The sequence below is a fragment of the Nipponia nippon genome, unplaced genomic scaffold (genome assembly GCF_047370975.1).
Source record: "Nipponia nippon isolate SJK-2023a ecotype South Korea unplaced genomic scaffold, ASM4737097v1 scaffold_8, whole genome shotgun sequence".
Classification (NCBI taxonomy): Eukaryota; Metazoa; Chordata; class Aves; order Pelecaniformes; family Threskiornithidae; genus Nipponia; species Nipponia nippon.
This window is the reverse complement of record NW_028262402.1, coordinates 7894066-7919274: the sequence shown is the minus strand read 5'-3', so window position 1 is coordinate 7919274 and position 25209 is coordinate 7894066. Positions and strand designations below refer to the sequence as shown.

The window sequence follows — 25209 nt, the reverse complement described above, 5'->3', positions numbered from 1 at the left end:
CTTCTTAATCGCGTTTCCGTACTGACGGCTCTCACAAGGTCTCGCCACCCTCCATCTTCCCACGCCGACGCCCTAAGCGCAGAGCGGCGGGCGGCGCGACCTGCCCAAGGCGCCGGGGCAGGACCGGGCCGCCGGGCCCCCGTGTACAACCCCCCACGGCCGCACCCGGGAACGGCCGGCCCTGAGGAAACCCGGCGGCTGTGAGGCAGAAGCTCCCCCCGCCTCAGGAGGACGGACGGACGGACGGACGGGCAGCCGCCCTTCCCCGCCCTCCGCCCCGGCAGCCAGGCCCCGCGCAGCCCCGGCCCGCCCGTACATAGCGCTGGTAGAACTTGGAGAGCCGCGGCTTGCCGTGGTTGTTGAAGATGAGGATGGCTTTGATCATGGTGGGGAGGGGGCGGCGGCGGCGGCCGCCGGGCTCGCTGCGCTGCGCCCTTCCTCTTCCTCCTGCCCCGCCCGTCCCCCCCCGCCCCCGCTCTCGGGGCGGCGGCGGCAGCGGGTCGCGCGCACCACGTCACCGGCGCTCCGCGGCCGTTAGCGGCGGTAACGGCTCCTGCCGCACGTGACGCGCCCCTCCCCGTCACCTGACGGGAAGGCGGTGTCCCGCGAGGGCCAGAACGAACGTCACTTCCGCCGGCCGGGAAGAAGCATGGCGGAAGCGGAGGAGCAGCCGCTTGCCTCGCCTCAGAGCGAGGGCCGAAGCGAGGGCGGGGAGGAAGCCCCGGAAGGCGGAGCTGCAGCGGGGGCTGCCGACCCGGCGCCCCCTCCGGCCAGCTCCCCGGGCACCGAGGAGCCCGCCGGCGACACGAAAAAGAAAAGTAACGGGGCGAGAAGTCGCCGTCGGGGCGGGAGGGTGGGCGGGCTGGGGCGGTGACGGGCAGGTGCGCTGGCCAGTCGTCGGTGGGAGCGGGTGGTTCCGGCCAATGAGGGGGCGGGGGCGGGTCCGCGGCCGGCGGCCCTAACGCGCGCCCCTCCCCCGCAGTTGACATCCTGCTGAAGGCGGTGGGCGACACCCCCATCATGAAGACCAAGAAGTGGGCCGTGGAGCGGACCCGGACCATCCAGGGCCTCGTTGACTTCATCAAGAAGTTCCTCAAGCTGATGGCCTCCGAGCAGCTGGTAGGGGCAGGCGTACCTGGCGGCGCGGCCCGGCCCGGCGTGCCCTGCCACGGCAGGGAGCTGCGCTCACCCCGGGTCCGAGCTGTCACGCCTTGCAGGGAGACTTTGAGTCTAGGCTGCGGCTTTTGGCAGGGAAGTTGGCGTAGGGGCACCAGTAAAACCCTTCAAAGTACGCACGGCAGTGTAGCGTTGAGAGGAGCTGTAGCACTGGGGTTTGGATGTGCTCGGGCGCTCAGCTCCAGCCTGTGGGCTTTTTGCAGTGTCTCCATTTCTTCTTGTCTGATGCTGACATGCAGAGCTGTGTGCGTGTTGTGCAGCAATGTATTTCAGTGAAAGGTTTATATGCACAGTGTAACTGGAAGCCCGGTGTGCGGAAGGAGTATTTGGGAAAAAGTCTAAAGTGTTTGGGGTTGACTTTCTGAATATTAGTGTCTGTTTCCTTCAGAAGTTACTTCTCAAACAGTTTAATTACTGTCATAGGACTGATTTCTCTTTTAAAATGAGTAGCTTGGAAACGTTCGCAGTTTGGCAGCACATTACCAGTCCTGTTTATGTATCGCTTCCTGTGAAGCCCATTCCTATGATAACATTGGAAGAGCTGGAACAGATTCAGAAATATGATTGTACTAATTTTGGAATTAGCAGTTAGCTCTTAACATCCATGCACTTCAAAGTTTTCATGTAAGATATAAAGTTACAGCTAGATTCACTAAAATAGTCAAATTTGTAGTTAAAGTGTAGATGAAATCACGCTGGTCTTGGTCTGGAGGCTGTTATTTAAGCATATAGGCATAAACGGTTTCACTAGCCTTCTCTTTCACCTGGAAATCATGAAGAGTTTCTTTTTCCCAAGGCTTAATATCTCAAAGAAGAGTAATAGTTCACGTATTTACCGTTCATGGATGTTCTCAACAGTTTAATTCATTAACTCATTGTCTCAGGAAAAAAATGTAGGAGCATGGAGTCTTCTGGTGTGGTGTAAGCATACGGCTATACTTCAGGAACAAAGCCCTAGGAATTTTATGACTCTTCTTCAGAAATGACACACGATACCTTATTACCCATTGCTGTCCCGCACTGCAGATCCCAAGGCCCTGTTTGACATTATGGACTAGCTACTATATGCATATATATGTTTGGGGCAGGAAGTGAGAGGGATGACTTTAAAAAAGAACAAAATAATTCTAATTTCTGTGACTGCTGTTCCAATTGAGCACATTTGGAATAGCAGGAATTGTTTGGATACTTGAAATAAGAGCAAGAACTAAACCAGAGGGTTCATTTCGTGCTGCTGTATGGGAAACTAATGGGCCAACTTGTGGGAGAGGGCAGTCAGCACATGTGCTTTGGCTTGGCCTGGTTGGCCAGTCAGAGGCGACTCTGGGAAGTCATGTTGCCCCTCCATACTGAAGTGAAAATACTAATTTGCGGTATTTTGGTGTGGACTGTAAAATAAATGGTGAACAGAGGACAGATTTACCCACCTCTGGCTGCAGAATGTTTCTTCTATGTGATCTATGATTGATGAGATCTATGGGAGATCTCCATCTTCTGTTTTCTTTTCTTGCAGTTCATATATGTAAACCAGTCTTTTGCTCCATCTCCAGACCAAGAAGTTGGGACCCTCTATGAGGTGACTTTCGTCTTAAATATTCTTTCCAAATGTGCTTAGCAGAATTTGTCCGTACACTTCTGGGACTTGAAATCTGTTACTATGGTACCTAGCTATGCTAGTAATATCTTGCTTTTAATGTAATGTAGTTGATATTCACAGATCTGTATGAATATGATTTAAAGATACATGACTTCATACAATCTCTGGAAATGCATTCCTTCATGTGCAGTATGTTGTCATGCCTCCCATTATGATGGAGAGCTTTGTTATCAGTAACAATATTCCATGACACAGTTATCTGGTGGGAAGTTTTTTTGTTTGTTTTGCTTCATGTATATGCTAGCCCATGAATAATCTAACAGCTCTTGTTTTGTTTTTTCCTTGCAGTGTTTTGGAAGTGATGGCAAGCTTGTACTGCATTACTGCAAAACTCAGGCATGGGGATGAATGACAAGCAATATGGCTATTTAGGTGTTGTCTTCAGAAATGGGAAAGGGACTAACTTTCTTAAACTCGAAAGAAGGATTTTTGCATTTCTGCTTATGACTGTACATTTATAAAAACAATGCAGACAAATAGCGTAAAAGAAGAGCTACCTAGGCTATCTGATCATGTAGCTTTTTTCTGATGTGCATCTGGGGTACAGAAAAAAGTCTGCATCTGCCATCTATAGAGTAGAGCCAGCTCTCTTGCTGCTGAGATCTCAGTTGCTGTATCTCAAGGGAAACTGTTTCGTAGTTGTTTGGAGGACTGGGCAGCTCTGTCACTCTATATGCTGTACTGAAGATAAAAGTTCCTTTTTATTAAAAGGGGTGTTTATTGTACATGTAGCCTGGGATTCGGTTTACTTCTGGCATGTTGTACATCTGTTATGTGCGTTCTGTTCTTTGTGAAGGCTTCATCTTGAACATGCGTTATCTCATGTCATTTCAAGACAGTATTTTGATTTTTTTCTCATAATTAATATGTAGGTATTGGTATATAATCTAATTACTTCACCCTGTGCCTTCATCGTGTTGGTAGTGTAAGTACTTGTTGAAGGCTGAACGCTTCAGCAGTTGCCAAGGTATTTCTTCTGGTACTGTTTAATGACTAGCATCGTTGGTTGAATGATGCAACTAGCTGTTGCACCTTTCAGTTCATAAAGAAATAGACGTGAGGTGCTAAAAACCTACTCTATATATTCTCTTTTTGGCTGCTGTTATTTTCCTGTTTCACCAGCTGCACGTTCCATCAACAAAATAGAATGCACTTTATATCCTTTTGCTAAGTCATAACATAATGAGGATTTTTTTTTTTTTTATTCTGGAGAGGACTTGGTACCTTCACTACGGTACTAACCTTTGCTTTTATTTATTGGAGGGTTTGGGTGTGGGGGGGTGGTTTTTGTGGGTTTGTTTTAAATGTCTGTTGTACAATCTTTTATGTTTGTTTAAGCTATACTAAATTAAATGTTAGCTGTTTGCTTGCAGAGTGTTGTTATGCTGGATGACAGTTTTGGTCCCTGACGTAATCCACTTTTTCAGCACATACAGGCAAAACAGCCTGTTATAGTTTAAAGCATGCTTGTACGATCGTCTTGAGCCGTTCTTTGCTATCTCAGGTATAAGTGGCTCTTATGTGGTCTCTGCAACCTGTGTGTCAGATTGTTTCCGCCCTTAGAAGGCTTCTGGAGAACTAATACTCAGCTTAATTTACTGATGTTGTTGCGGTTGGTATGCAGCTTGCATACAAGGCACAGTAACATAGGCACATGCCCTGAATGCTTGCTATGTGAATAGCTTGGTATATTTTACCACATTTTAAGTGGAAAACCTGGATTCATTGGATTAAGCTAACAGGCAGAACTGGTTGTAAACTTAGGCACTTCAAATAATCCATACTTGTGCCTGCTCAGAGCCCTGACCTCGTGAATCTTTGTCTGTTTAGGAGAACTATTGCAGAGGTAAGCGCTCCGATTCTGTCTTCCTGAGGACATTGCCTGCTGTTACCCTGAGGCCAGCCTAACCTTGCGCAGCCACTAGAGGGTACGCAAGGACAAAGTATTTGCGTAGTTTTTCCTCGATTTTTTTTTTTTTCAGTCTTTTTCGTAATATGTCCACTTGCCAGCCTTACAAATATAAGTAGTTTGTTCCCCTGTGTGGCAGTATGTTTACCTAAGATAAGCTACTAGTCCTGATCTCTTTAAAGAATGTTCTATTAGTGCCTTTCACCTCATTTGATCTTAACAAATGAAACTACTGATATACTGCAAATGTGTTCTTCAGAAGCGATGCAAGAAGGTTGGTTTGTGTGTGTATGGTTTTTTTTGGGGGGGGGTGTTTTGTTTTGTTTTTAAAGAACAAATAAAAACCCACTAGGATCTCGAGGTGAAGAAAGACTGTAGGTCATTGTATCTTGTCAGCTAATGGTAGAAGGTTGTCCTTTGTGTTGAATCTATAGATAATTTTATCCTCTGGGGAAAAAAAAAAAGTGTTTGCCTTGATCCCTTCAAAGGTAATGGTCCAGTAGCATAAAACCCACAGTAGTGGTTTGGATTTTTTTTATTCACCACATGCATTTTTGAACTTGGATAACTCACTCATGCAGATTTGAATTATTAATTTATTTAAGATTCAGCTTGTTCCTTGAACAATTATTTATTTATTACTGTTTGCTCCAGCATTTTTCTGCTCTGAATTTTTCTCCAACCCCAACTAATTATTTCTTGGCCCCTAATTTACCAGTATGCAGTGACTACTCACCTGATCCAGCCCTTGCTTTCTGTTTACTGAATGCTTGAAGTGGCTGCCTTTACTCTGTTCCTTTCCTTTTAACAACTGCCAGTGCCGATTCTACTAATTCCCCGCCATGTAGCTTCTGTACCTTCTTTATGGAGAAACTTCCCCTTACTGCCACTTTTCCCTGTAGTTTTCTACCTTCTTGCATCAGGGAGGTGGTCAGTGCTTGTTTATCTATGGTGACTTCTTAAGGACCACGAGCTCTCTCTGTCTGGAGTCAGGGTGTGACTGTTTTAAGTGGCAGAAACTTTTCCTTGTGCATATTCTTAAATAACAGGCTAGACTGCAAACATGTCAAGTAGATAATGTGTCAAGTGAACAAATAAACAATTGGCAGCATGTTGCTTGTAGAATTTGCACAGGACAAAGCTCACAAAAGACATGTTAAATCTCATATTTTTAAAAATTGACAGTTATAGCATCTAAAATCATAGTTGATCCTGAAATGCTTTAAAATGTATGTACTTATCTCTTTAAAAAGAATAATTCCAGTAAATTGGAAACATCAGAGGCTTAAGTAGAACATGAAATATGTTCTCTGTATTCGGTATGCCTTGAGCAAAAGTGTTGACTGTATAGTTTGAGTGACTTCAATTGCTACAGTAGGAGGAAAAAGATATGAAAGTTGACCTTTTGAGCAAGTCTATGAGAGTGGTACGAGGCAAAAAAGGAAAGTGTGGAGTTAGAAGACTATTGTGTTCCACCCAAAGATGCTACAGTACTGAGCTACCAATATTTGTAATATAATTTAATTCACTTGATTTTATGTAATTTAATTAACAGAATAGGCAAACTGGAAAAATTCAGTAAATAAACTAATTTTTAAAGAGTGAGAAAGCATTGGAAAGGGAAATTATTATACTGGTTTTATGAAAGACAGTACTTTACAACATCCCGATACTAAAAAATGGTGCTATGCAAAATTCAGCTATCCTATTTCCAAGGTAATAAACACCAAGTTCAGACCCTCTAAGTGGGGAGGCATTATTTATGTGAATTATTATTCAGATAATGGTTTAGAAACTAGCACAGATTATAAATTTCTAATTTGTAGCTTGAACTAGTCTTATGAGCACAGGGAAAGCATGAAGGAGCTAAGTGGAACTACAGTTACCTCGAGATTGAAATGATAGAATACATAGTCAAGTCACCTATGTGCATATTGAGCAAATGTCGTCTTTACTTAAGTCTTGAAGAATTACTGGTAAGGTATTAACAGAAGATGTGTCTGTGTTAATTACCCACACAACATAATCTTGAATGCACTGATCCACAGTAAAATTAAGGTGAGAGGATGGAAATTCACACATCCATTCTGCAAACTCCTTCTCAGCTGTAAAGCAACTTCTGTTTATCCATTGCTGCTGTTCATGCTCATTTTGCAGATCAAATTCTGCTTTTAGTTGCACAAGCTTTTGGCTTATGCTGTTCTTGGCTATCCTGAAGTCTTAATTAGTTTTCAGGGATATTGTACAAAGGTTACTCAAGGCATTATCATACTACAACATCTTCATACTTGGAGATGAGACAAAAAAGGGGGAAAAATGCCTTTAACTCTGGGTTTTTCATGATGATTATGACTATATTACAAGCATGTATAAAATGCCATATGCATTAAAAAACAAAGTGTTTTCAGCCTTGTTTTGTATTGGATCATCAAGAGAACAAAAACATTTGTCAAGAGAGCATGTTAAATGTGTTTGTTCTTATGTGCAGAGACCACACATCAGCTTTGCTAGCATCATATTTAACATGCTCCCAAGGCTAAACATCATAAAATTCTACATATTTTTCCTTTTTCTGCTTTGCACTTGCTTCAATAGCCATAATGCCATGAGATGTCAGGTGCATCTCACTGTGTTTTAGCCAGAAAACTTTTGACTTGATGCCAAAATATCTAGAGAGACAAAAACTCACTTAGACGTTGTTTCATCCTAAAATAGGTGGTTAAGAAAGGTTGAATGAATCACATTATTTACTGAAGGGAGACCAAAATAAGTACGTTAAAAGCTTAAAATTAAGCCAGTCACACTACATCTATGTCTTTAGACTCAGTAGGGCCAGGAAATTTTCTGGGGCAGTGTAGCTCAGTCATCTGTACAGTTAGTTGGTAGAACAGTTACTGGCACAGATTTTGGCATGTGCACAATTCAGGAGTTGGCAAGGCACCATTTCTCATGGGCACTTTGGACGTGACCAGCGTGTTCTGGAGGTTAAAAGGTAAATAATGTGGATGCAAACTGTTCTTTGCAAGTTGGCATCTGTGCCAGAGGGCAGTCCTTGAGATATTAGTTACTGCATACACAGTCCCAATTTCAGGTGAGATTTGATCCCTTGTATGCACATTGAGAAGAATTAAACTTTGGGGAGAAAAACATTGTCCCTCTTCGAACTTGAGGAGCAATCTCAGAACTTTTCTTTAAATGGTTCTCCAGCTTTGCCTCTGTGTAATCATCACGCATATGCTTGCTCTAAATGCCTACCAGTGGCTAGATTCTGCAACAGTTTTTGTTAAGCATGCAGATTATAGATGGTGAGGAAATACTGCTTATACATCTCAATTCACTCATACCTTTCCTTATTAGAAGTAGATGATGAACATTAATTAGTAAGATTTAGGAAAAAGTAAAGGAGTCTCAGTGTCCTTGCTCTGTATCTTCTTGTGGAATAATTCCACATGAAAATTATAATACATATAAAATATATGTATAAAAATATATATCAATTGGACTGAGTGAATATACTGTTAAAATACAATTGCATGGAGAGCTTAAGCATAAAAAAAAAGAGGTTCGAATTACATGTTCCAATTGCAAAAATCAGTATGTGACGTTAAAGCAGACAAAAATGTCTTTCCCTCAAACCCAGTTTGGTAACAGAACTAATAACCCTAGCAGCTCTTGGGAACTAAAATGCATCAAGAGCTCTTCAGCTCTGAAACAGGAAACCTCAAAGAAGAGAAGGGCTCCAAACAGAAAACTACACAGTAAATATTGTCAGTGCAGAGAAGACTAGCCAGTACTTCAGCTTTCTCAAATGAACAGCACAAATTGAAAGAAAAGGAAGCCTACTTTAAAGTGTTTTTCTCACAGAGAGAAATGTCAATGTTTTATATTTTATTTATAACACATACATAGTATACTAACCTTCCACCAAAAGCAAATCAAACTGATTTCTTCCAAGAGTCCTTTCTGTGCTATGTGGTTTAATGCCTCACAGCTCTTCGGGGAGGTCTGTTTTTTTCCTTCAGCAGTACACATGCTGTTTATTAGTTGTTAGCATTTTCAATGTATGGCATGACTTAGCATGTGGTGCCCTCGTTTCACTCATTGATTACAGCATTTTGTAGTCTGAGGATGTTTCACTGCATGATCTATGTTTGATACGATTTGTTCTCAGGCTTTTTTTGTGAATCAGTGTGCAAGCAGCAGGTTCTCATGCAAAATTTGGTGTGTACTGAGGGATCAGTCTCGCTTTCCAGGTTATATGACTGAGGAAGAGCTGCAGTGCTGTTCCACAGCCCCAGAAGGAGTCATCCCACTTGAATGTAGGGCTCCACAATCATTTAGCTTGGTCTTGCAGAGTGGGTTTGGGAACTGCTGCTTTAGATGGTACATTGCTTCCAAACAGCAATCTGAGTGACGTCTGCAACAAACATTGACTTATGTTTCCTCCTGATTATAACCCGAAAGGTCTCTTCCATGTAATTGATATCCTTCCAAGAGTTCAAAGACCTTCATGTGAAATAGAAGGGACAGAACGGTAGACGTCATAGACTGAGGCACTTCAGGTTTTCAGATGTGGGATGCAGTCCTTCTGAAAACATACAAAGCTTAAAGGAAAAGGCAGTAACAAATTTGTAATGCTTTGGGACTACACAACACAATGGTGTATTTCAGTAAGGTGAGTTTCCCTGGAGCAGGTTATTAACCTTTTATCTGTATTATGGTCTGTGTGACAAAATGTTCTCTTCTCTTAAGCCTCCTCAGAGAAGTATTGCCTTTGAGTCTTGCAGGTGCAAAACTTGCACTACAGCTGCAGATCCAGATGTTCTCTTGAAAAAGCCCTGTCTACAAACATAAAGAATCTTAGGTGAACAGAGACTTAATACCATTGGTAAAGGGGTGAAAGTCGTAGTATCTGGAGGAGGAGGTGTAAATGCTCATTATTGGTTCGAAGTGCTATTATCTGTCCAGGCTAACAGACCAAAGAGACACAGTATAGCTGTTTGCTGCAACAGTCTGAGGTTTCAGACACCTTGGATCCCACTTTCGACTTGCCCACAATTTTTGTTTGGAATGATGAGATGCATCATAAAATCTTCAATCCCAAGCTACATATTCAGGCCCATTACATAGTGCAAAGTGTCTAACACTGGAGTTCATTAATTCCATCAGTCGTAATTGAAGATTTTCCTCAATAAGTTAAGAGAAAAACCCTGTGAGCTGCACCCCAGCAGGAGATGAGATGCCAATACATGCTCAGGCACTTCAGCTGGTAGGTCTCTCTTGGAGTTAGATGTCATGCCCAACGATTGCTTGAAGTGCTTACACATGTTTTTCGGATAATAGTTGAGTGGTTGGCCAATTGTCTGTAAAGCAAAGTTTCGTGGTTAAAGCCCAAACTCGCCCTTTCCAGGACAAGGTTTTAACTGTCATGGTATCAGCAGGAACATTTTACTGGTTTCCTCTCTGCCACTCAATGAAGTTATGTCATGAAGAATGCAAGAATGATTCACTTTCTGTGTGAACTCTCTGAGGTTCTGTGCTTTTCACAAGGGCTGCAGAATGTGAAATACAGGAAAAGACCTTAGACCTTTGTGCTTCTTCCCTGAAGCTACATGCTTGCTCTTTCTTTGTAGCCCAGAGAAAATATATCCACTTTAGGGACCGTGGCATTTGAACATGAATATGAAGTACCCATGCGTCATCCTATAGATGTCATAGCATCATACAGGTTCAGGAGAACCAAATGTGATTACATATCTCCTCCAAGAAACACCAAGGTGTGCCATCATTAAGCAAAGCTCAATATCTCATTTATCAGAGAAACAAGATAAGAGACCCTGATTACAGGAACTAGTAATTCTTGCAGAACTATTTAATGGGCATATAGTACTAAGTACCTGCTAATCATGAAAAGCCAAGGACTGAGACAACTGGTGCTACCCAAAGACAGGGTGAGAGACCTAATTTGTGATACATGTTGGTACAGTGGAGTTCTGATCAAAAATTATTGCTTCTGAAGTTTTTTAACCTTCACTGATGTGTGACTGTCCATGATACCATCACCCGTGTGCAGTCCAGCTCCTGAGGAACTGAACACCAGCTGCAGTGTTAAATCCTGCATTGTAAGATACCTAGATGTGAATCACTGTGCCATTTGCCTCAACTTTGGACTTATTTTTCAAATAAGCTGTAAGTAATTGGTCTTGAAAGGGACCTATGCTTTTTGCTATAAAATTGAAAGTTACAACATCCCTTACACTTGTAAAGGCTCCTATGAGCTACTATTCTATAATAACAGAACAGTTGAGAAATATGTGCAATAGTTAATTTCTACAGGGGTATGAACATATTATTTTCAGAAAGAAAAAGAAATGGGTAAAATGCTGTACACTCTTTTATAGGAAACACAACTGAGAATGTGAAGACAATTCCCGTGCTGTGTGGACTACAATGCTCTCCTTTCTCTGTTTTTTAAATTTTCAGTGACAGATACCCTCAGTGACTGAGGCTAGAATCTGTTAACTGCTGTATGTGCTCAGATCCTTGTGCCGTTTCTGTCAATAGGGTATTGGCAAAAACACAAGCTGGAGAGCCCTAGATATTCTTCCTAGTGGTTTTCATGCAATCAAGTAATCAACTCCTATAGAAGTTTTCAAGATCAACAAGTAATGTTGAAAGATTCAAAATGAAAACCTGTGTAAACACTTTTGAATAGGAGCAAATAAAAGTATAAGATTTTCTATTATTACTAGAGAAGTTTAAGTTTTTGGTAACCAAGGAAAAAACTTGGACAAATTGGTACAGCAATATAGGTGAGCTATAGTAAACAACAACAGCAGTTTGAAACCGCAATAGGTAGATCCAGTCTGATCCCGTAGTTGTAATAGAGGAAGGTATAAAACGTCCTTTTGCTTTTACTAGCAGTATTTAAAGGCATCAGTAATGATCCCATCAACAAAGGAATCAATGTTCTGAGGTTTCTGGGATTCACAGCAGAAGCATAATTGATTTTTTTTTTCTGGATTTAAATACCAGAACATCACCAAACACATAGGTGTACAAATAAGCAGAGATATATTATAAGTGCTGGAAAATAATTTAAATCAGATCCTGGGAACATCAGAATAATAAAAAAGCTTAAAAGCTTATCTCAGTTTTCATTTCACAACCCATTTTGGTGATCCTTACAATAACTTATTCCTGTAAGATATTTTATTCCTTTGGGTAGAGTTTCCAGCAACCCTAAAATTATGTGAGTTCTGCCTTTGAAATTAATGGCATAGGGTGTTTCACAGTAATTCGAACTCTTTGCAACCCACAGCAGTTTTAATGGTGCCCAACAGGAATACTCAAGCAAGTACCAAAAAGAAGTGCTACTTGCCCGTATAATCTTTTGACACCAACCAACAGCTAAAATGGACCTGAGGCAAACTTCATTAAGAAATAAGGCACTCTTTCTTAACGTTGCGTTTGAACAAGTTACCAAGGGAAGTGATGCGTTCGTTCATTACCTGCGGTTCTCCCAGGAGGACTGGATGTTTTCTTCTTTAACCACACAATGGCTGTTGATATCAGCGCCGGGGTATCCTGGTTGCGTTTCAGAGATTCGGGATGGTCTTAGGTGCTCTCAGACCTTAAAAACTCTGCTTGAAATCGTCGCAGTTCTCTCTCTCTCTCTCTCTCTCTCTCACACACACACACACACACACACAACTTGTTAAAAAAGTAGCAATAAGGTTGGGTCTGCTTTCTGTGTGCCAGGGGAGGTTCTGGACTGATGCTTGACGATGTACCTATTCGGTATTTATTCGTATTTCACTCCAACACACTAGATCCCAGCCCCATTTAAATGTATGGGAATGTATTCACGACAGCAATGGATCCAGAAATTCATCCAGCCTCTCAAGTTATAGCTACTGTGTTAATGGTCCTTCTTTTTCTCACACCCACTTGATGCACAGGATAGGAAGAGGGAAGGGAAAGCAGGCACGCCAAAAATGCCTCGATGTAACTGTCTCTAGGGCAAATCACAAGCTGCCAGTATTGTGAGCACCTTAAAGCCTCAGAGCTGCAGCAGACCACAACATCAATCTGCTTACTTCCAGCCCCACAATCATCAGGCAGACCTAAATAGCTCAACACTTCTTTTTTTTTTTTTTAAAGAAAAGATGGATTTTTTTAAAACACAATTCTATGACATATAGTGAATTCCATTGCCAGAATTCATGACTAATGAACATCCCATTAACAGCTGAACTGGAAATGAAGAGGGCTGGCATGGCATCTGCTTGCTCTGCAGCCAGTATATAGGTTTGACAGTCTGAAGAGTACAAGGATGATCTGTCGTCTTAGCCTGGCCTCCTTTCTCCCATTCATTACATTTCTAGGTGTCACGCTGAACACTAATGTTCACAGCAGCCCTAAATGTGACTGCAGAGTGCGTGATTTTCAAGGAACAGCATTTTCAACCGGCAGGCTGTATTAATGTGACCTCCAGCAACAATTTTCTGTGTGAATGAGATACCAGTGTGGGGTTTTTTTTTTGCTTTTAAATAGAGCTTCTAGATGTATTTTTGTGAGGCCAGCCTCAAATTAGCATTCCTTTGCTGCAGCTTATCTGCCTGGAAGCTTCTTCCTCTGTGATACGAGTAACGCAGGCACCGGCCGGCCACGCTTGGTGAGCCGCAGACCTCGTCCCCAGGGGATGAAGATGCACAGACGAAGAGGCCTGGCGGGCAGGGGGAGAGCTGCTGCCGGCAGTGCCACGGCCCCTTCTTCTCTTCGTCTTCCCTCCGCCGGGAATATGGGAGAGCCAGAAGCCTGCCCGCCTGCCCCAGGGGTTCAAGCGAGACCCGGCCGGCTGGATGGACCGACGGCGGCCGGAGGGGAGGCAGAAGCCCGCGCCGCCGGCTCTGGCTGCCCCCGCCCGCCGGGGTCGGTGGCCCCGCTCCCGGGGACGGGCACGGCTGGCCGCGGGCCCGCCCGCCGCCGCCGCCCGGCCCCTCCGCCCGCCGGGGCGGTGGTAGGTTCCCGCCGTGCCTCCCGGCGCATAAAGGGAGGCGGGAAGGGGCCGGCCGGGGGCAGCGGCTGGCGGCGGTGCAGCAACCGGCGATGATGGAGCAACCGGTGCAGACGGAGACGTGGAAGGCGCGGAGCCTGGAGGAGCTGGTCCGCATCCTCCATCGGATATTCGCCGAGGAGAAAGTCAGCGTGGAAGAAGTGCAGGCGCTGATGGAGTCGTACGAGAGCAACCCCGAGGAGTGGCTGCAGTACGCCAAATTCGATCAGTACAGGTACAACCACACACCCCCCCCCACACACACACACGCACACCGGGGTAAGGGACCCCCCGGCGCCGCGCCCCTCACCGTGCAAGCGGGGCAGAGCCGCCGACGGGGAGCGGGGACCGCCGGGGACGCAGCGCCGACCCCCTCGCACCTCCCCAACCCGGCCGACAGCCCCTCCAGCAGCACGGCGAGGGGGGCGAAAGGCGAAAGCCCCCCTCTCCGGGGAGGGCGAGGAGGGGCGGGGGGGTCGGGGAGGGGGGAGGGGGCGACACCGCGATGCCCAGCGGCGGGGCCGGGCGAGGGCGGGGAGCGGGCGGGGCGGCGGCGGCCAATGGCGGCATCGGCGGCTACGGGCGGGCGGCTCTCCCGCACACGGCACCGCCGGTCCCCCGGTAGCGGGCCGGCGGGCCGGGACCGCCGGGGGGGGGTACCCCCCCCCACGGCGGTCCCGGCCCGCCGGCCCGCTACCGGTGGACCGCTGAGTCGTGATGCCGCTGCTGCCCCGCGGGGATAACCCACGGAGGAGACAGAAAGGCGTTGAAGCAACCCAAAAACTTTTTTTAAAAGCCCAAGAGAAGCACGCCGGCAGCAGAAATCGCCGGGGCGCGCTGGGGTGGGGGAGCAGACCGCTCCAAAGCGGGTGTTTGGTTTCTGTAGAAGAGCCGGTGCGCGTATATCCCCGGGGTCGAGGCTTTTCTGCTGCTTGCCAGGAGGAAGGAAAATACCTGTTAGGGTTTTGAGTCGCTCCTGCTTTGCTAGCAACTAGTTTTTTCCTGCCATCGGTGGCTTCCCTGTTTTAAATTTCAATATAAATACATTTTATTTGAGCAATTCATTTAAAAAACAAACACCCGTCCGTCCATCCATCCCCCTGCAAATCCCAAACCTTTTCCTTTTAACCTTACTATATAATGACAGCATCGCTTTGGCTTGACTTTTTTTACCCTCCTTTCACCTCGCGTCGACTATCCTCCATTCAGAACAAATCACAAAATTTGTAACAGAACATAGGAAACTAAGAATCAGAAAAACAAAGTGTGCTAACATTAGAAGTATGCATGGCAGCCTTTTTTTTTTTTTTTGGCCAGCCAGACCTGCTGTGCAGAAATAACAGCACTTGAAAAGTTCAGTCGAATGCCAGCATTGATTGCTTATGTTCTGACATCATAGGAAAAATATGTCTACTTCATATACGCACAAATTGTGGATGCAGTGAGAGGCAGCATATAGATATACATGTTATGCTTTGAAGGTAATTCATTATGAGCATCCTATCTTGATTAAAATAGAGTGGTCTTATGGGGAAGGTAATTAAAAAACATTCCGTTGGCATCAGTGCACTTCCTGTGTGCCCCTGCTTGCGTCTTTTAAGTGAGAGTGAGGCGTCCTGTCATCGGCATAAATATTTGCTTTACTTGGCACAGTGCAGATAGCAGTGACTAAAGCTAAAATGAAACCACAAGGTCCCAGTGGGTTACTTGCACTATAACAGCTAGAAGCACCAGCCCCGGATCAGAAGAGCCTCACTATGGGAAGTAATGTATAGAGCAAAATCCCAGTCCCTTCTCTAGTGAACTCTTCAATAGGATGAGATAAGTGGCAGCTCTGGGGTGGCTTGCAGGAGAGTACAAGTAAACAAACATAAGGTGTTGCTATTAAAGATGTTTTCAAGCCCTGAGAGCAAATCACAGTCTAGAACACACATAGTGATAAAAAGCCTTTAGGAGCAAGCTTATTCTGTGCCACCTATAAGTTAGCACATGAAAAAATCTTGTTAAGAAATCTTGCTCTGATAAACTTTGTTTAGAAGTAGACGCTGGCAGAAATTACTCCACAGGTGTTTTATCCACACATGAATGCTATGGTACAACATGGAGAACTTTCGGGAACAGAGTAGGAAGACCATGTACGGAAAGCCTGACATCTTATTTCTTTGGTTTTTTGGCTTTGTACAAATGAGTGCTGCGTAACAGAAGGAAAGCCAAGAATATCTGAAAAGGAGCTGCAGAAGAATGTAACCATGTATTTTTCTTGTTTCATTGCAGTCCTCTGTTTCTAATTATAAGCCAGCTGCTGAAGTGACTTCATTCAATAACTATTTTGATCTGATCCTGTCTACCACATTAGTCTCAGGCTCACAGTTCCCAAACTCCAATCATCTATGTAATTCAAAAGCAATATGATTATGAAATATTAAATATGTTCATTATTTTACTTCCCAGAAAAAGAACTCTTACCAAAAAAAAGCTTAAAACTACAATTTCACTTTTTTCCAAGTAAAACTTGGCTTTCAAGAAAAAGAACGAAAAGGTTTTTTATATGTCACAACCTTCCTTCATAAACATGTTTGTATAATTTTGTCTTTTATAGGCACATCAGTGCAGTAAAAAGCAAACCCTTTGTATTTCAGATATACGAGAAATCTTGTGGACAACGGAAATGGAAAGTTCAACTTGATGATCTTGTGCTGGGGTGAAGGGCATGGCAGGTTTGTATCCAAAGACTATGTTTTTAGCAAACAGATATAAAGCCACCGTATCTTTCACTGTCATAGAAAAAGACACAAATTATCAGCCCTATGTGAGCTATGAGAAAGTGCCTGGAAACTAAGCAGTGCAGAGCTCCTATTGGTATAGCGGTCCTGAATATCTGCTATATCTTTTGCAAGTTTGTACCTTGTGGACATTTTTAGAGCACTCTTAAAAATGCTGTTTTTCCACCAAATCTAAGCTTCCCTTCTGTCAGAGGAAGTTTTTAGTCCCAGAGATACAGCAGGTCCTGTGGGCAGGATAAGTCCCATACAACAGACCCGTACAACGCTTGGTCGCAGAAGCAGGACTTGGTGCAGTTCAAATAGTCTTTGTTCTCTCATGGTATTTAAATCCCGCCTCTGTGACAAGAGGAGAAAAGTAGGTTTGGGTTAGGACTGTGGGCTGTGAGGAGAGAGCCCCTTTCCAGGAGTACTTGGCTTTCTTTAGGTTCACGCATCCCATCTCCTCCCTCAAAATGGACCACACTGCTGATGTGGCCTCCAGAGTTGCGTACACAGACTACGCTGGGTTGTGTAGTCCTACAAACGTGAGGGCAAGATCTGTCCCTTGGAGGGTCTTTCACAAAATGTTGGCTAAAACAAAATATGGAATAACAAAACTGGCAGGTTTTGACTTATTCTCACATAGAAATAGAAAACCTAAGGAGATGTCAGAACTAGCTTTTTGTTTGTTTTAACTGAGCATGCAATTGAACATTTACAGTATTCTCTAGGGGACACCATGATGTTATACTCAGAGGGATATAGGAACCAAGCCCACCACCTCTACTCCTTCCAGGCTATTCCCACAAAGCCTGTAATTTATGTCAAACTGTGTTTAAGTTGGATGAGCATTTGCTAGAGCTAGACTGAGACCACAAGTTGTTTTTGCTTCCTACATGAGGAGGATCAGACTGTTCTCATGGCTTGTGGAAGGAGCGTGACAACGTGGCATTTGTGAACTGTTCTGTGCCTGAAGCAAGCTCTGCTCTCTTGGCATCTCAGTTAGTAAGAAAGCCTGATGTTTGTTTACTGAAAACAGTAACATGCAAGTACCAAGTTTTTGATTGAAACTCATTAGCACTGTACTTCCAGAGGGTCAAATTCCCCCTTCTCCCTCGCCCCTGGTGAGCGGAGAACCCTCCCTTTGTCCTAAACCCATTGACTTCTGTAACAGTTAGCTCTCTATTTTAAAAAAAAACAAAACAAAACTAAACTACATATTTATCCCATATGTCTCCAAATGTAGCAATTAAAACGTACTTCAGAGCAATGAGACACATCTAGCAAGCAGACAAATCATACCAGATCCTGCTGTTTTGTTAATGTTTTGCCAAACTAGTGAAATTAACAGCTTACTGTAGCTGATTGTACTTAGTGCTATCAGAGTGAGAGGTACAGCATTTTTTCTTCAACAAATGCCTGTGCACCCCAGCAGTAGAGAGACCGTAGAAATTAAGCAGAAGTAGCTCATTTCTCCCGTGTTTCAGGAGCGAGCATGGTGGATCTGCAAATATCAGGTATACTTGCAAGTTTATGCCAGCCTCTGCCTGGGATCACTGTGGAAAGCGTTTTCTTTCTTGGCCCACAGGAGTTTTTGTGTTCTGAAGAATTTTTCTGTCCTCCTCCCTCCTCCAGACTTCCTTCATATTTTCCTGTGGCAAAGTCATAGGCTGATCAATATCTGACTCTTCTCCAAGTCCTGCTGTATGTGAGCTTATCCCAATACACTTCTAAAGTAGCAGTTTTCAGTACTAAGGCATACCTTAGTCACTGTGAATCTTTTTTTCCTAAGACTTTGGTGCATTTCATTCTAGGGCTATGTCCAGATACAATATGCTACACCATCTGTCCTATTTGCTGTACTGAAATTAAATATGTATATCACACTGAGTTTGATTATTCTTTTTACATATATAGCAGCATCCATGATCACACTGACTCACACTGCTTTATGAAGATCCTCCAGGGAAATCTAAAGGAGACTCTGTTTGAATGGCCTGAGAAAAAAGGGAATGGTGAAATGACTAAGAAATCAGAACGAGTTTTGAGGGAAAATCAATGCGCCTACATTAATGGTAAGCTATTAAGCTTCTTTTGACAACTACCCATCCATGAGTACTATTCCTAATAGAAGAGTTCATCTGCTCTCTAGTATCCTACCTTTAACAGTATAATACTAATGGTTTTATGCACAGTTTAAGCACATGGCTTTCTAGATTCTGCACAAACTTGTATTTAGATTCAGTAAAACAAGCAACAAAAAAAAAGTCCTTTTAACTCACTCTTAAGACATTCCAGCAATTGATTGATACTTAAATATGCCGGGTATCTCTTCTAGACCAAGCAGCCTTCAGCACTGTGTCCCTAATGACTATCTGAAATTGCTTGTAAACATAGACCTTAAATAGTATTTTGTGAGAAATAAGGGAACCAAAGTTTAGATAGCTTAATCACCTTGATTTTATTCAAAGAAATAATCCTTTTGATCAGTCATGGAAATCCTAGGCAAAAATGTAAAAGCTTTCTATGGAATAAATTGACCAGCCAGGAGTAGAAGCCCCGATCCTCAGTGCTACTTCTTGTCCAAATCAACAAAAGACTGTAGTGCTGAAGTGCAGTGTTAGCAGAATTGAAATGCTCGGGTCTGCCCAATCTACAAAAAAAATTGCCTGACTGCACAGATGCTAAGAGATGACTAAGTCTCCACCAGTAAGGCTCCCTAGGTACCTAAATCCATGCCATTACACATATCGGTAACTATCACTACCTTGTGCTACTCTGGAGGCCATCCTGGAGCGGCCAGCTGGGTGTAATGTATTCTGATGCTATGAAAGACATTGCACATCATGCTGAACAGCAACAAGTTCAGCAGAACAAAGGCAAAGCATGAGAGAAAGGGGCCATCTGCGTTTTATGTGATGGGTTAAAAACTGGAGGACACACCTTGTGGGGTTGAGCTTGAGAGCTCCCCAGTTGGAGGGAGACTCATGGTGGATTATGGACTAAGCCAGGGTGAGGGCACTGGGGAAGAAAGACTAGCGTTCTGCAGCCCTCTGTTGAAGGTACGCCACATTAAGTGAAAACATAAAATACATAGGACAGGAAATGCAAGAAAGAGCTTGACACGTCTGCTGATGCTCCCATGCCAGGGACACAGGTCCTCAGACTCGGTCAGGTTTTCCTACCTATGCGGTTCTTTCCGATGCAAGCAATTGCACCCTACGTGCATCTGATCCAAAGCTTCCTTGGTTGTTTTAAACAAATTTGGTATCCAGCTTTCTGAGGCAGTTTGGCTCTCTGCCATGTTTCGTAACAGATGTTTCGGTTTAAAAGAAACAGGTAAAACAAGTAGAAGGAAAACACCGACAGTGTGTTGATTGCCCTGACTACCTCAATAGTGAGTGACCTTCATGTCTCTATTGCGTGCTTCTTGGTTGCTTTTGTACTTCATTTTTCAGGCTAGAACCCACTAAACAGAGTTTATTTGAGTCTCCCATTAGATGAGCACACAGTTAGGACTTTTTTCCCCTACATCCTCTATTTAGATAGACTATGTTAACAACACTTAGGGCTTACACTTCGAATGTATCAGAGTTAAGGGTGTACTCACGATTCTCAGGGTATCATGCCTATGTTGCACAATACACGTCTAGGTATTATATACATATTAATTCAAGTACAAAGGCCTGAGTTGTTTTTACAGCAGGATCATAAATTTAAATTCAAGGTCTCAAGTACCTAAAAAACTTCACTTTAATGTAGAATGGCAATGGTTTGTTTCATGGATGTGATTCTTCATACCTTACATTTTTATGTAATAGCTTGATTTCTGCTCCACCATCGCAGAAGCTGCCATTACTTCATTAGTAACCACAAAACAGACAGTACCTTGTTTTATTATGTGGTCAATTATGCTTACTATTCAGTTAAGGCTGGAAGTATGCCAGTCACTACTAATTTGTCACTTTAGTCAAAAAAGCAGACAAATGAAAAGCCTGTTCTCCAAACTAATAAATTGGAAGGATTAATTAGGAAACAGATGCCTGCAGCAGAAAATAACTATATCTCTGTCCATAAGTTCATGCTCCAAATACACATAGCTGACCTTTAATGTGGCTGATATCCTTGTTAGCGGGCTGAGAATTGGCAATACAAATCCTTTTTCCCCGTCTTGCTAATTTTTAGAAACACAAACCTTACTGCTTCTGGAGCATCCATAACAACAGCATCTCCTAGGAAAGTAAATAACCTTGAAGTCCTTTGGGAATGATAGGCAGAGAATTACTGACAGCATGGCCTTCCCTAAGTTTCTCTGGATTTCTATTGGCTTTTATCCTGTAGCAGATAATCCAGAAGTTACGTGAAGTGTGGAAGGCAATAAGGTATCTTGAATTATCAGTGTATTTAGGAATCTGTGCTAGCAGTCAAATTCCCTGTACTGAGTTACTTGTTGCCCATAAAAGTGTGGGCATGCCTAACTGGCTTGCTTATGAGTTTCAGTTTAGAAAGCATTTTTCCAGGCATCTGAGATCTTGTTAAATCATCCCACTAACACAGCCTCTCATTTCATGCTCTCGCTGGTGTAGACTCCATTGGCCTGCACCGTGTGGAGAACATAAGCCACACAGAGTCTGCCGTTAGCCTGCATTTGTACAGCCCACCCTTCGACAGCTGTAACACCTTTGATCAGAGGACTGGACACAAGCACAAAGTCAAGATGACCTTCTACAGCCAGTTTGGAGAAAGGACTCTCTGTGTAAGTAGGAGATAACACACTCCCTGCCCGGCCCCAGGCGCTGAGCCCTCAGCACCTGGGTGGATGGGCATGAAGACAGGCAGGAGGTCCAGCAGCCTCGCCTGTCCCGGGGCATCCCTGTCTAGGACCAGCATAAAACCTGTTTCCAAGCACTACTAGATTTGTTGATTTGCACTTCCCTCATGTGGAGTTCCCTGCTTTGTAGCTTGCCTCCCCTTCATCAGCAGGAGATCAGTTCCGAGCAGGGAGGAGGATTAATGAGAATTTTGCTGCTAGCTAAGCGTCTTCAGGCAGCAAATGATGGTAAATGCAGCCTAGTCAATGGAAACCTGTGAAGCAGCTAGATTGTTTTGGCCAGCTGAAGTCATGTGTAACATTTCCTGCCTAAACAGTTCTGCCAAAAAGCATCACGTTTCAAGTCAGTTGTTTTAAACCTCGTAGCTTACTGTAAAGTAAAGAATTCTTTAATGAAGTTAATTTAATTCTTTAAAATCAAAACTTTGACACAGAAAGACTTGCTCTGAGAGTGAGAGTAGGCTGGTTGGCTGTTGTCTGCATTCTTGAGCAATGGTATGAGATTTTATTTGGATAGAAAAGAAACTGTAAGATCAGCTTTGGGGGACCAAGCTAGGACATCTGGGAGAGTTTAATAGGGTTCCTTTTAGCACTCTTCCATGCGTTGGGAAACATAACTACTTATACGGGGAGAAAAGACAGATTCTTGATGTTCAGCCACAGAGGTTCAAAGACTGTTTGGTTTTGTTAGATACAGAACACTTTCACCTTTCACTGAAGCCAGAAACTCAGTGCTCAGGAGTTTCCCGGAGTGAGCCCTGAATAAGATCCAGTTAAAGTTTTATATAATCGACAAGTACCATGTAAATTATTTCTTTGAAACTTGTCACATTACATGATTACAAATTTACCAAACAGCTGAAGCACAAACTTTGACCTTCCTGACTTTCAAAGGTCCTTGAGAAAGTAAACTCAAATTTATAATTCAGATTTTAAAAGCAAATAAACATGAGAAAATGTTGAACAAAATTCACGCAAGAATTCAGTGTTTGCTTGCTTTCTTTTTGTTTTAAGTGTTTATTGAGTATGAAATATGTAAGATAACAAGCAAAACTAGATGTTTTGAGCTCGACTATTTTCCTACCCTTGATCTGTAACCATCTGGCAATGTTTGCACCTTTTGTGGGAAAGTGGATCTGGCTTACAGGAGAGAGGTAAATCTTAATCATTGGGTCTCTTTCATGAATTCCTGTAAATGGAATTCCAGTAAGGGGGAAAGTGGTAGTGAGTTTGGGCCATCCAGCTGCCTGAAATGACTTCACACTACAAAAACATTCTGGTCTCAGTGAGGGTTTCTGGAAAGCTGACTGGAAAATCAAACTGTCTTCTGCTTACCAGATCTCAGAAGGATGTAGGTAGACAGAGGTCTAAGTTAAAAACACCAAGAGAGTAATGTAAAGTGTACTTGTGTATCTTTTATGAATGAGAAGATCTGCCTAGCTAAAGAACATTCAGTGCTTCCTCCTTGTCTTAAATTTTTCTGCAGGTAAAACACACAGGCAAATCCCTAGTGGCCTCTGGCCATGATAAAGCCTTAATTAACTAAATCTCCAGTGAATACATAAACAGTTATATAGGCCTAATAATTAAAATAGTACATAGTATATCCGAGGACTTGCCCATGGAAGTAACTGTTTACACAGTTCAGGTACAAACCATGAGAATACCGATGCGAAAGTTCACTGAGGGAAAACTGATTTTGTCTAGGGTGTCACAGCACATCAGTTCCTGCTGCCAGGAATTTTGCTGTGGGAGGTGGTTTCTCTTTGCAGCCTGTCTTCCAAGCTGGACTTTCAGGCAGCTTCTGTCAAAACGAAGCAGAGCAGAGTATCGGGGAGAAAAGACAGCCTGAAGGTGGAAGCACTCCTCAGCTGTCCCTTCTTCTGCGGGCTTGCTTGTGGTCACACACAGCCAACGGACAGAGTGATTTTGTCAGGTGTGCAGTGTCCTGTATAAAACCCTGGCAAGGAGTACTGAAAATAAATACACTAAGTATTTTAAGGTGCTGAGCTACTCCGGGAATAAAGGTCCACACTGAGAACATGAAGTAGCTGGTGACTGTCTGTTTTCTTAAAACATAACCTCTCCTCTTTCCTTTTAGGCAACAGGAGTGCCACAGGAGAACAACTGAGAAGCACCAGCACGCGTTTGCATAAGACCTGCTGAATGTTTAACCAGGGACAGAAGACTTGCATGGCTAAGGCCGACAGCCAGCTATATTTCCATACCTTGTACATAGAAGTACACTAGGGCAGCTTCCAAGCCACCCGCAGTTCCCCCGAGCGAATGCCGATTATGGGACACTAAGCTAACTAGTGCCATAAACTACTTCAGAGGTTAGATGCCTTTTCTTAGGCTCCTGTCAGAATTAAGTGGCTTGTTTTCTGATTCTAGCCTCCTTTTAATTCCACTTCTGATACCACACTGAGAATATCAGAAATAGGGTTTTTAAACATCATCTGACACTACTTAATAGGCCTACATGTATGTATGCTCTCAACGTAATTAATAACTATATAAACTTCTAAGCTTCCAGTCACTTGTACCTATGGGTAGTACACTAGATACAACTAACAGCAGCTCCTTTTTTTTTTTTTTTTTTCAATTAGGTCTTTTAGGTTTTAATGCTCTAGGCCATTTTGATAGTTTTGTGCATTTTTTACTTTTTTTTTTTTTTACAATTTCATTTGTCAGATCTTCTTTTAAATAGGAGCAGCAAAATGCTTCATGCACAATGATTTTCAAAACTGATTGGGCAGAAATTTGGGGTTTTAATAAGACTAATCATACTTAATTCAGCTAATGTCCAGTTCCCAAAGTATTCTGTATAGCTACTGAAGAAGGTAACTGAAATAAAACTGGATTTGTGCACAGATTTAAAGTTTTCAGCCTTTTTCTCCTGGTAGCTAAAATATTCATCACATTTTACCAAAATCCAATTCCTCATGAACATCTAAGTCTTTTCCAAGCAATACACTATTAGAAAAGGCTTTAAAAAGTTGGAAGTGTTTCAAACATGCAAGAAATCCTGATCTCAATTAAGTTGGTGGGAGTTCTGCCACTGAGTTCACTGATGCTTAGTTTTATCCTCCAGATTTAGTTACAAGGAAAGAACCACCTTGAAAAAAGTTAACTCTAATTAAACATACCAAAATCAGCAAAGCTGCCCACACTGAGGCTATCCCATTCATTTAATGCAGCTAGTACATAAGACAAGTAGAGAATGTGTCGCAAGTCTCCTAGTCTTGTAGGTGACTGCTGGTTACTCGGGCAGCAGTTTAACGCTATCCTTTTTAGACGAGTCACGTATTTCCCAACATATTGACAAGCCCAGGAAATATTTACTTTATGAGACCCTGTTTCCAGGGAGGCTGTGGCAAATTTTAAAAAAATACGTGAGCAATGTAACTGTTTTCAAGAGAACCTATGCCCTGGGGCTGCAATTACTCCTTGAGGGCCAGTGGGAAAGCAGTGGGTGCTTTGCAATATTGGGCTTTTTTTTGGGGAGGAGGAATAAAGGGAGCGTGGGAGAAGAAAAAAATGAAAAGATAAAGCAGGCCTAAAGGCGAAAGAACAGGGATAAGCATCAGCAGTAAGTGGGGGCTGTCTGCATGAGGTGCACCTGGAGGCTGTGCCAAAGAGGGGTCAAGGGAAGGTGCAGCCCAAAACTGGAAGAAGCATCAGGAGCAATGACACCACAGGCATAAAGAATCCCCTGTGCTTTTCCTGGGCTCCAGCATAACCCAGAGTTTAGCATGTTTCTTTCTCATTCACTATGAACCAATTCCTGAAAAATCTTGTCAAGTGAGATGTTGG

At 43.3% G+C, this 25209-nt stretch overlaps 3 protein-coding genes across 10 annotated transcripts in view; 2 read left to right on the top strand and 1 right to left on the bottom strand.

Annotated features, from left to right (window-relative positions):
* Positions 1 to 604, bottom strand: part of AP3S1 (adaptor related protein complex 3 subunit sigma 1) — a 45478-nt gene extending 44874 nt beyond the window's left edge. For 4 of the 8 annotated variants that reach the window (XR_015701140.1, XR_015701141.1, XR_015701142.1 and 1 more), the window contains exon 1: positions 317 to 599. Coding sequence is in view for 5 of the 8 variants with exons in the window: in XM_087742761.1 (XP_087598887.1) it covers positions 317 to 385 (69 nt within the window). In the remaining 3 variants the exon portion in view is untranslated. Of the gene's footprint in view, positions 1 to 316 lie in introns of all 8 variants that reach the window. The other 4 variants (XM_087742768.1, XM_087742767.1, XM_087742766.1 and 1 more) reach the window with 4 other exon arrangements.
* A 17-nt stretch (positions 605 to 621) lies between these two features.
* ATG12 (autophagy related 12) lies at positions 622 to 4205 on the top strand. Its single transcript, XM_087742769.1, has 4 exons — positions 622 to 818; positions 983 to 1119; positions 2690 to 2752; positions 3122 to 4205. Exons 1-4 carry the CDS (start codon positions 650 to 652, stop codon positions 3179 to 3181), a joined length of 429 nt encoding a protein of 142 aa, XP_087598895.1. The 5' UTR covers positions 622 to 649; the 3' UTR covers positions 3182 to 4205.
* Positions 4206 to 13735: 9530 nt separating this feature from the next.
* CDO1 (cysteine dioxygenase type 1) lies at positions 13736 to 24268 on the top strand. Its single transcript, XM_087742759.1, has 5 exons — positions 13736 to 14035; positions 16440 to 16517; positions 18480 to 18637; positions 21149 to 21318; positions 23495 to 24268. The coding sequence occupies exons 1-5, from the start codon at positions 13854 to 13856 to the stop codon at positions 23522 to 23524; spliced, it is 618 nt and encodes a 205-aa protein (XP_087598885.1). The 5' UTR covers positions 13736 to 13853; the 3' UTR covers positions 23525 to 24268.
* The last annotated feature ends 941 nt before the right edge of the window (positions 24269 to 25209 follow it).